The sequence below is a fragment of the Molothrus aeneus genome, chromosome 6 (assembly GCF_037042795.1).
Source record: "Molothrus aeneus isolate 106 chromosome 6, BPBGC_Maene_1.0, whole genome shotgun sequence".
NCBI classification, from domain to species: Eukaryota; Metazoa; Chordata; class Aves; order Passeriformes; family Icteridae; genus Molothrus; species Molothrus aeneus.
Window position 1 is genome coordinate 37,435,647 of NC_089651.1, and position 10,811 is coordinate 37,446,457.

General features: G+C 43.3%; 1 protein-coding gene across 2 annotated transcripts in view; it reads right to left on the bottom strand.

Annotated features, from left to right (window-relative positions):
• The window catches only part of SNX6 (sorting nexin 6), a 29,596-nt gene extending 25,580 nt beyond the window's left edge, over positions 1–4,016 (bottom strand). Inside the window, exons 1-2 of one of the 2 annotated variants that reach the window (XM_066552263.1) lie at positions 3,965–4,016; positions 3,757–3,804 (exon numbers count right to left, since the gene is read on the bottom strand). In XM_066552263.1, the coding sequence (XP_066408360.1) occupies positions 3,757–3,804; positions 3,965–3,970 (54 nt within the window). In that variant the 5' untranslated portion in view covers positions 3,971–4,016. Of the gene's footprint in view, positions 1–3,756; positions 3,808–3,964 lie in introns of both variants that reach the window. The other variant, XM_066552262.1, reaches the window with a different exon arrangement.
• Between the last annotated feature and the right edge of the window lie 6,795 nt (positions 4,017–10,811).

A 10,811-nucleotide genomic window follows, 5' to 3' on the forward strand; every position in this document is an offset into this window, starting at 1 on the left:
AAGAAAAATATAATGACATACCAATGTCTCCCTTATGTCATGACACCACATTTTTCAGCATGTAAAAAGGTTTTTGTGGTTACATTGTCTGGGGTACTGTTTGTTTTTCTCTGGTCCCCCCAGAATACATTAACAGACTGAGTACTCTCAGCAAATAATCTGGATTATCTAAATGGTATTTCTGTAATCTTTCACAGGTCACAAATATTTCTACCAAAATACTTTTGCATCTCCTTTTTTTTTCAAAGTGGTACAATACAAAATTCTAGAATTCAGTGTAACAGCTGATCAAGTTTGCCATTAGAGCATATCCAGTGCAGTGCAGCCTGATCATATGCACTATTCCCAACTTCATATACAAAAGTCCTATCTGTGCTGAGAAAATTAAGAACTAAATATGACAACTTCACCCATGACATACAGCTGTAAAGGACTATTTGTTTGATTTATACTAAGTTAAGTTTGTAACAGTTTTGAAGAGTTTAATCACATGTTAAGTTATGCCATGTAGTCTGACTGCCAACAGGGAATGTTTTCATCTGCAATGGTAATGAAGCATTTATGAAAGGTGTCAAAGACAATCAGTAAGTTGAAGGACTTTAAATATATTCATGTGACACAATGAATCACATTGCATTACTAGAAATTGAATTCACAAACAACATCATCACATCACAAACTTAAACAAACTCTGCAGCACTACTTCCAAACTAAAACTGCCACCAATGGATGGTTTTCTAGTGACAAAGGAAGTAGAAAATGAAAAAATAAAAGAAGTCTGATACAGATGAAAACTGAAATGAAAGTACCTTAGAGTAAGGAAAAAACAGAGATAGGGTAATCTTGGCCTCCTTCAAGTCTAATACATACAACAATGCAAAATAATTTTATGCTTACATAGGTTATCTACATCCATGCTGAACAACTTGCAAAACAAAACCTGATTTAATTACTTTACAGTTTCCTACGCTATACCAAAGCTATACCAAGAAAGTCCCTGTTCTATTCAAAGGATCTAGAAAACAGCAGAAGCCAAAACCCAGGCCAAGGGATGTTACAGTACTAACTGAGAACACAATGCAAGCAGAGCATTTACATCTAAGCTCTTGCTTAAGGATCAATTATACTTCAAATGATAATGGAAGGAATCTGGTACAGACAAGGGAAACAACCAAGTGTTACATTCCTAGGTAATGTCATCCATTAACAGTAATTTTCTTGCCCTAAGCTCTTTCAAAAATGTTAAAGAGTAAAAAGGACCCTATCTTCAGCTGGTTCTTTACAGGCAAATACACAAAACAAGGAGACAAAGAATACCTTTACAATAAAAGCTTTTGAAGTGTTTTCACAGCATTAAGCTTCCAGCAGACCTGTTCTAAAGGATAGCTCATTTCCACTGAATGAGTGTTACCTAAAGATTACACAGATATAAAATACACAAGGCAGTACTAATGGAGCAATACTACACCACTTTACAAAGATGTATTGTTTATGTTAGAGAGAGCACAAAAATCCTAACAGGACCCAAGTTACACCAAGGAAACTCAATCCTATCCTATTTCCTAAGTGAAATTCAGAAAAGCAATTCCCACAAGTTCATTTTATGCAGACCATTTATAATAAGTTCCTTCTACAGACCACCCACTGCTACTTCCTCAAAGAGGATTCTCAGTGCTCTGTTTTACAGTTCTCCAGTAAAGGCTCCATATGGTGTAACACCATTGTCTGAGAATTACTCTTCTGTGTGGCATCAGCATAAATTCCAGCCCTCTTTCATCCCACCACCCCAAGATTAAACTTAACACAACTGTAGCCAACAAACGTTCCTGCAGCAGTAGAAGTACAGTTGTCACAGCAATATCTGAATTCAACAGAGGCAAGAGTATTGATTTTCAAAACTAAAAGCTCAATTACTCCGACTAGAAGTTACCATCCATGCTTACAAGTAAAGGCTTGACCTACTCATTATTTAATTGCAGAGAAAGGCAACAAATCAGAACTAGGGAATGACTTTATGAAAATATGCTTATTTTTACTACTTCTACTTAGAAAAAAAGTATTACAGTTTTGAAGATTAAAGCACAGCAAATCCATTCATGAACAGACTGCCATATTGCTTTTGATTAACTTCCTGTATCACAAACAAAATCATGCAGATAACAACCTGTGTTTTAACTCCAGGCATTTAGACAAGAAAAAATTAAACCCCCACAGTGATTGGTGATTGAAAATAAGAAACCCTTAAAAAACTAGGGAAATGAGAAGGCCACTGTTCTAGTTTAATTCCTCAGTACTGGATGAAGATGCAGGAGAGAAAAAAAAATTACTGCATTTGGCCAACTGAGATGGTAAGTCTTACAACAGTACAAACAAGACTGCTAAGAGATTTCTTAAGGTTTTCAATTACCTTGTGAACTCTTTACGACCTGTAGCTTTAGAGGGAAAACTAATAACCAGCCAAACAAACAAGTTTCACAGGAGGTCAGATCCACATTGTTATGTTCTACCTGCACCTTCAGATAAAGGCAACTTAACTGTGCACATCAAAGGCTGTTCCTAAGTACCAGGGAGAACCTATGTAAAACACCTACATAAATAAAATTCCACAGTTATTAAGCTCTTCGGTCCTTGCTCTGAAGACACTCAAAGGACAACAACGACAACCTCCTCTGTCTTTTATCTCATATTCTTAGTAAAGTAGCTGTACCCATAAAGGCAACAGCTTTACAGTGGCCAGAATTGGCCTGATACAATATTAGAATGCCTTTTTAAATTTCTGGCCATAAACTGGAACATAAAATGCACTGAATTTAACATCTGACTATGGTGTGCATGATAAAACATCACACCAACACAGTGTGTCTCAGATTTTTGTATTTTTAGTAATATATTGTATGCAGTCACTTCAATAACCACCAACAGCCAAGGGAACCGAAGCGACCCTGAAGCTGCTCTCCTACCTTGCTCACAGTTGGTCCTTCTCAAGATACTAAGTGACAGGGATAATCAGTCTGACTAAATTGTACTAGGTTAGCTGATTTGTTGCTTAAGTGAGGCAGGCAAGTTAAATAAAGATGGACACAGCAGTCAGAACAGAAACTAAGGCCAGAAACAGAAGGGCAGAGAAAAAGGTTTTCTCAGCAAGAAACACAATTGTGGCATCCTGTCCCACCAACAGAACTTCTCTTCAATAAAGAGTTTATTATGCAGCATGTGCCTGCAATGTAAATGTCCCATTGTTATCATACGGGAGAGCCCCCTGGGCCTGAAGGGAGAAGGGAGGGCAGGACTGCATCACCCAGGCCCTGGATCGTGGCTGGCGATGGAAGCTGGCGCTCCCCAGGGCTGCTCAGCCTGGGCAGGACCGGCCCCGCCGGGCGTGTGCAGCGGGAGAGCGGGGGCCGCAGCGGAGAGCGAGCATCCATCCTCGGCCACAACCCCCTCCCAGCCATTCCAACGACAGCATCAAAGAACTGTCCTTCCAAAACTTGGGTGACACAACAATGAAGGGCACACGCACACAGACGCCGATATCATTGGGAGGTTGTGCCAGGAGCAGATCCCGGCGGGCGGGCGGACGGACGGACGGACAGACAGACAGCCCGGACGCTCGCAGCCCAGCATCCCGCCTCCGTCCGACACCCACGCGGCGGGCTCAGGCCAGCAGCGCCCGGAGGCCCCCGAAGAGGGGCCGACCCCGTTTCCCCCACGCCCAGCCCCAGGCGCCGGGTCCCGACGCCTCCCCGCGGCACTTACACCTCGGTCCTCCTCCGAGAGGAAATCTGGGCCGTCGTCCGAGCCTTCCTGCTTGGGGGCGAGGCGGCGGCGCAGGCAGGGGGCACGGAGGGGCACGGCCGGCGGCGGGGAGGGTGAGGGGAGACAAAGCGCACAGGTTAGCGAGTGCCCGGCCGCGCCGCCCGCCCTGCCCCGCCCCGGCCCGGCTCCGCGGCCGCCCCGGACCCACCATCATGGCTGCTCGCGGCGCTCTGCGCCCGCCGGAGCCGCGGCCGGGCGGGGCTGCGGCGTGCGGGGCGGGGCGGGGCGGGACAGCGGCGGCGAGCGGCGCCTCTCGCGAGGGAGCGGCCGTGAGGGGAGGGAGGGAAGAGAAGGGGAGGGAAGAGAAGAGAAGAGAAGGGAAGAGAAGAGAAGGGAAGAGAAGGGAGGGCGCCGGGCGGCGCTTCGGCGGCGGCTGCGGGCGAGGGAGGGGAGTGGGCCGGCCGCACCCAGGACGGTGGTTGCTTGTGTGGCGGCCGCGCGGTGTTACCGTGCGCTGCTGGGGCTGGCGGGTGCCGGGACGCGGCTGCTGAGGGCACTGGGCTTGCCCCGCGCGGGGAGCGGCTCTGTCCGCTGGAACGCGGCGGCAGAGGCGCGCCGGCCCCCGGAGGTGCGGGCAGCGCCGAACCCGCAGCGCCGAGTCCGCAGCTCCGGCCGCAGGCCGGGGCCTCCGCGCTGCCCTGCGCCGCTCCCCGGCATTCGTCCGGGACACGGGCTGCGCACGTTTGTGCAAGCCTGGGTGTGAATCTGTGCGATGACAGCGCGAGAAATTAAGAGGCTTATAATATGGCTTTGATCTTTGGGCAGTTACGTGATTTAAGATTGATAGCTGCCTGTTTCACACCATGGAGTGGAGCCTTTAAATCCTGCTTTGTCTAATGACAGTGGAAAAGGTCAGCATCCACACACTAAAGCGGATGTAAGCGTGGAGGGACTCTATGCCTGAGGCTGCGTTTTTGTGTGAATCAGCGCTAGAACGGCCAAGAAGCGGCCCCAGGGTGAGGTTTTGTAATCAGCACGCTCCATCTCGGTGTTGCCGAGGGATGCGGGCCGGTGTGGACATCAGCGCTCCCGTGGGCCTACACTCACACAGAGGAGGGCACCAGCCCACCTGCAAATTAAGACTGCAACAATTTCGTGGTTTGCATCCTAGCTGGCTCCCTAGCCAAGTCCATCGTTAGTTACAAGCACGAGTGGGACAGGAGCACCACTTGCCACAGCAGCACCATGTATTTAGGTGAAATTAAGCCCATCAGGAAACTGCACCTTGAGAAACCGTGTTTGTGTAGCCTCAAGATAAGTGAAGATAATGCTTTCTGAACTGCACACTGCTTAGAAGGCTGCTTTAGGACTCAGAAAAGGAAATTGTCTCCTGAAAATTGTTCTTAGTATGGAGAAATGTACTTGAATATGCATTTTGTAAATAATTTTAAAAGCTGTTCTTTAAACAATTTTCAAGTATGCAGCCTGTTTCTCTCTTGATACAGAGGTGCAACATCATCCAAAATACTGACTTACTTCTGAGGTCGAGAGAAATAAAAATATTTTATGAAGTATGGAGAAAGTAATAAAAGACCTCTGGTTAAACACTAATTTTGTCATTCTGAAGGGGTAAAGACAAAAGCACACAGAAAACTGATTTCTAGGGGTTCACCTGTATCTGTTCACATTCTGGGTTCAGTATCGTATACCATTCCACTCAGCAAACATCTATTTTTATGGGGAAAAAAAAACTGGAGACAGATTGATTTTGCTTTCTTAATATTTATTATTTACTGCTGATACATTTTATTAGAACCAAAGAATCCAGGTCAAAACATTGAGGAAGTGCTTCACGAGGAGCAATGACACGATTTTTTCTTACAGGGGAGAGCTAAGTGGATCAGCAGACTAGTATGAATCTAGCAGGATGACCAAAGGTTATATAGCTTTCCAGTGTGGCTCTGGGAGCATGGGCTGGTCATGTTTTGCTTGGCACAGAGGCTCATAAGGGACCTGGTCTGGTAAAAAGTGTCCCTGCATTCAGAGGCATTCAAACAGGTGATCTTTAAGGTTCCTTCCAACCCAGCCTATTCTATGATTCTGTGATTCTATGGTATTCCATAACAGCAGTGGTACTATGGCTCTAAAATTTGATACCAAAAGATGATAAAAAAAAATACTAATCTTTCATCCTGTCCTGATCAACTTATCCCAGGCCCATGTCTTTCCCTACTTTTCTCCCCATGCTCTGCCCCACTGGTGGAGCAATGCATGCTGCCTGCTGTTCCTGCTTCAGCAGCCAAGACAGATGGTATGTGCCATGGGACACCCTGGCCAGGAGGTGGGAGAAGAACATTACCTCTTCTCACTGCTCTTCTCTCAAGACTCACTTTAATCAACCTGCTCTGCAGCTCCAGGAGCAGTTTCCTTTGACAGCTGAGCTCACCCTACCTAACGAGTTTCCATCTTGACTGTTTGCACACTCTTTTCTATGTCTATACAACAATAATAAATCAAGTCAATGAATTAAATATAACCCAGGAAGAATGAAATTACAAGTTGCAACTGAGACAATCTGACAGTCCTTTGGTGTGACCGCATTCCTTCCCTCCTCCACACACCTGGCTGTCTACACCAGCTCTGGTCTTCAAGCAGGCCCTTACTCCTGCCAACCTATCTCACCAGCAGGAAAATTACATGGGATAGAGGAGAGGGAAACTCTTTTAACAGTGAGTTCCACTGACTCTGATAAACTGTATGGATGGCCCATATAAATGCAGTTCAAAATCAAAAGGAAAGGAAAGTGTTGGGGCTTTCAAATGACATATTGAGAACTTATTCCCTTTAGTAGCAACATCCTCCTTTAGCTGCAGGACACACTTTGACTCACTCAGCTACTCATTTTTGGTCTCATTTTTCCTCCCTTTTTTCCTCATTTTTTCTATTCAGATACCATGTTTTCTTAGTCTCATTTAAGATGCTAAACCCTTGAGGCAAAGATCAGCATTATCTTGAGTTTACAGAGCTGTAAATACAAGGAGGAAGCGAGCCCGTTCTAGATGGGGGAACGCTGCCGCGCTATTGTAACCCGTAGGGCTCCCGATTTTGAAAAAACATCCACCTGCAAAGACCCATAATGTCAGTAGATGGTGCTATATCCATATGTTTCGGAATTCTTTTCGGCCGAGGTTTGTCCAACCAGTAGCATTTCCTTTGTGTTTGAGCGTGTTATCCCTGGAAAATCAGAAGCCATACAATTTAAGAAATATTTGGCTTTTGTTAGAGAATCACTGGGGAGATCTTCAGTCTTCCCACTCCATAGCATCATATCATATAGTACTGTCTGCACTGAATGACTCTCCATGGAGTGATTCAATGGATGCAAGCGTTTGATATAGGCAGGAACTGTAGTTCTGGTATTTCATTAGCTGATATGTTTGTTTGGTTGGGTTTTTTTAAGTGTGAGGAACTATTCTTCATGCACTTTTTTCTTTTTGAGAAGTTTCTCGACTTTCCTTTCTAAATCTAATTACTCAAAATTTCCTTCCAACTACCTCATATACTACTGTTCATGTGAAGCTCAAATAGAGCATCTTGCTGTGGTTGTAAGGACCAGCTTTCCTGTATCTCAGTAACAGATTGATTCCTCCTTTTGTTTTGAGATAAAAACACTTTATACCCTTACGTACTTCATTTCAATTTTCTCTACTGATACTAACTGAAACTGTATTAAGGACCCAGATCATTAAAGCTTTATTGGTGATGCTTTTTTCTTTTTTTAATGACAGAGCAGATAATTACATTTTGTAAAAGATTAATCAATATTTACCTTTTATTTCTGTGGAAAACTAGACTTCCAAGTGTAATGTTCTCAGAAGTTAAAGGCTGAACAAGAAAAAGTATACAAAACCTTAAAAAATCTGTCTAAAAAGCTCAGTTAGCAATAGAGGCTTTTTACCTGTTATGGAGATGGATCACTTTATAGCAAAAAATTACTATCAAATGGATCATATTTCCTTAGAAACAGAAAGAGGATGTGATATGTAGGATTAAAAGAACAGACAGGGAAAATCGTATAATATTATAGCGAAGAAAGAGAAACATAGCTTAGTACTGCTCAGTAACTTCTAGACACTCTGAGGAACAGTGATTTCCATAAGAAAAGAAAAGAAATATCTGTTCCTCAGTGTGGAATAGTCTTCTGTGAATTCCAAAGCATAATGGGGACATATGCAAATAGTAAGGACGTGTGGGTTTCTATTCAGACTGCAGGGACCCAGAAAAAGCTCACTCTGCAGTTTTAAAAATCCTGGCTTCCTTGTACAAGAGGCTGACTGCATGTATGAAGCTATATTGTAATGCAATTCCACACACTTCTTCCCTAGGAAAGAATCAAATTCTTTCTTTTTAAAATTCATTGACATGGCATTATAGACACTGTCTGCCATGAATGACCTAATGTCCATATGCACTACACTGATGCAGAAATTTGAACTATATAAAGCCTCATTTTTCACCAGTGCCATGAACTAACACCAAGAAGCTGTAAGGGGAAGAATATATTATGCAGTACACACAGGTAAAATTCACTTATTCTAAGCTCTGAACATATTGACAGTTTTCTTCTTCTTTGGATTGCATGCTGTTATTAACCTAATCATCATATTTCTATAACAGATTGTAGATGATCACTGATCTGCACAAATTCTTCATTACAAATGCATGCTAAAGGAGACTGCATATCCCATAGCTGGGAGATGCAGTCTCCTATTGCATGCATTTGGATTGTCTAGGAAGGAGCCTGTAAAGTAGTTCTCTCCTCCCTGGTTCACAGGGATGCAGAGAAATGTTTATAAACAAGTCACAGACTCATTAGCATCAGCTACCTACTCTGGATTTAAAGCATTTGAACTCATCTCTTTTCCTAAACTCCAGTCCCTTCTTTATAAATCAGTTGAAACATGGAGTATTTCAGAGAACGTTCTGAGAGAATTCTTTCTAATCATTTTTCCCAGTACTTAATGTCCTTTTTTTAAGAGAAAGCCGAAATTTCCTGCCTCACCTTTGCTCCAGACTAAGGTTTTACTTGTTCCAAGTACAGCACAAAATTCTTTAGTTCTTTATTGTAACGAAATTTATTATTAGAACAGAAAAAGAAAACCATTTTGGTGACATGACAGCTGAAAACAGGGAGACTTTTTTGCCATGTCAGTTATCAGGTTTTTAGTTTTAGAGCTGCCTGGTTTAATCCATGTGCTGTGGAGGGCAATAAGAATGTTTAGGATATCAGCTTCACAGCAGTCTTAACTCTGTCAGTCAGTAACTGCAATGGTAAGAGCATTATGGGAGACTTCTCCAAAGCAGTGTTATTACTCTTTTTGTTTAAGATGTTGAGATGAGTCTGAGGTAAAAATACCAGAAGACCATTCACAGTAGTGCTTGTCACAGTTAGGGTGTAGAAAAATTGAAAAGAACCCTTAGTATAAACAAGGCCTTGTTGATGAAAGTGCGACCAAGAAGGATAAGGAGCAGATTTGCTAGGACTGACCTCATACATGTCATTCCTCATAAGCCAGCTCTGCCCCAGCAGGGCAGCACCAGGCAGGGAAGACAAAGCAGCTCTTGTCACATCTTGTCACTGGTACAATAGTGGGTATCAGGAAGGACCGCACAGCGCTGCTTATGTTGTCAGAACTGACTGAATGACACTTTCTGCCTAATTCAGTATATATCACTATTGTTGGGGACTAGTAATCTTTTGCTCCCTGTTATCTTATTGCCTTTTATACTAAGATTTGTTTTCTTTTTTATTGTTTCCCCCTCTTTTTTAATATTTAGCATTTTACCTTCCTAATATCTTATTCTCCTTCCAGTCTGTCTCTTCCTTTCTCTTTGTTGGACCACCCCATTCCATACCCCAATTTCCTTTAGCTTTGACTGAGGGCAGCTGTCTGTTCTCTCCAGCTTATTGCAAAATTGCTGCTTTCCCCTCACTCCCAAATCTTTACGTCCTCTGTGTAATCAGCTCATTCCATTTTTCTCTCTGCTTAACCTCAGTCTTAGATTCAGTCTCCTCCTATTCTGCTCCTCATCAGCTTCTTGGTCACTGTTTTTTGCTGTTGTACTCTTGGAAGAGACACTGTTCTGAGTTCTCCTCTGAAAACCTTAGATGTCTCCCAGTGCTTCCTCTGAATGCCAATATTAGTAAGACATTACTTGCAGTGTGAGAGGATGTGATGACCACTAACATGTTCTGCTTGAGGCAACATTCACAAGCCAGCCAAACACTAACTGGGTGTTCTTTGTCTTCCTGCACATATCAGGTGAGCCTTACCTGACCAGCATTCTAACAATTTTCTGACCAAAGTGATCTCATTCAAAATGATCAAAGATAAGAAAAACCCCAAACATGTTACTTCTGATGTGTTTACCAGAGGAAAAGCTTTGTTTGATAGATGCCATTGAGCAGCATTAAACCAACAATCATCTGAGGCATTATTTAATGGCCAGGAACAGCTCTTCAAATGTGATGATATCTGACCCAAAAGCAAAGCTGCTTCCATCTCCTGGTAAATCTGTTGTGACATTCAAATTACAGCTCAGCTGCATGGGAGTAGCCACCCTAAGACACATCCTATGTTTTGTTTATGGTCTCAAACTCCTGCTTGCTCAAAGGTCCAGTAAAAAAAAAAATTCTACGCTGCATCCAGATGTGTTCCTTTCTATGTAGTATCTGCAGAGCCGGAGGCATTAGGACTTGAGAGGTAGTCAGAAAAAAAAAAAATTGGGCCACGGAGACATTAGCTGGGCAACCAATCACTTTCTTGGTTCTCTTTTTCTGACTTAACAGCTATGGAGATGCAGATGCTTGTTAATTTTAAATTGTGTTGGACAGCCAGTTGCAACACAGAAAGCACTCACCGTTTAGCTTCACTGCAGTTTTACTTCCAGCTGTCTGCTTTTGAGTTAACATCTGAGACAGCTTGACTCAACTGATGGTGCTCACTGCAAGCAGCCAAGACGTGCAGGTTTATCATAATAGCTGCACTTAGTAA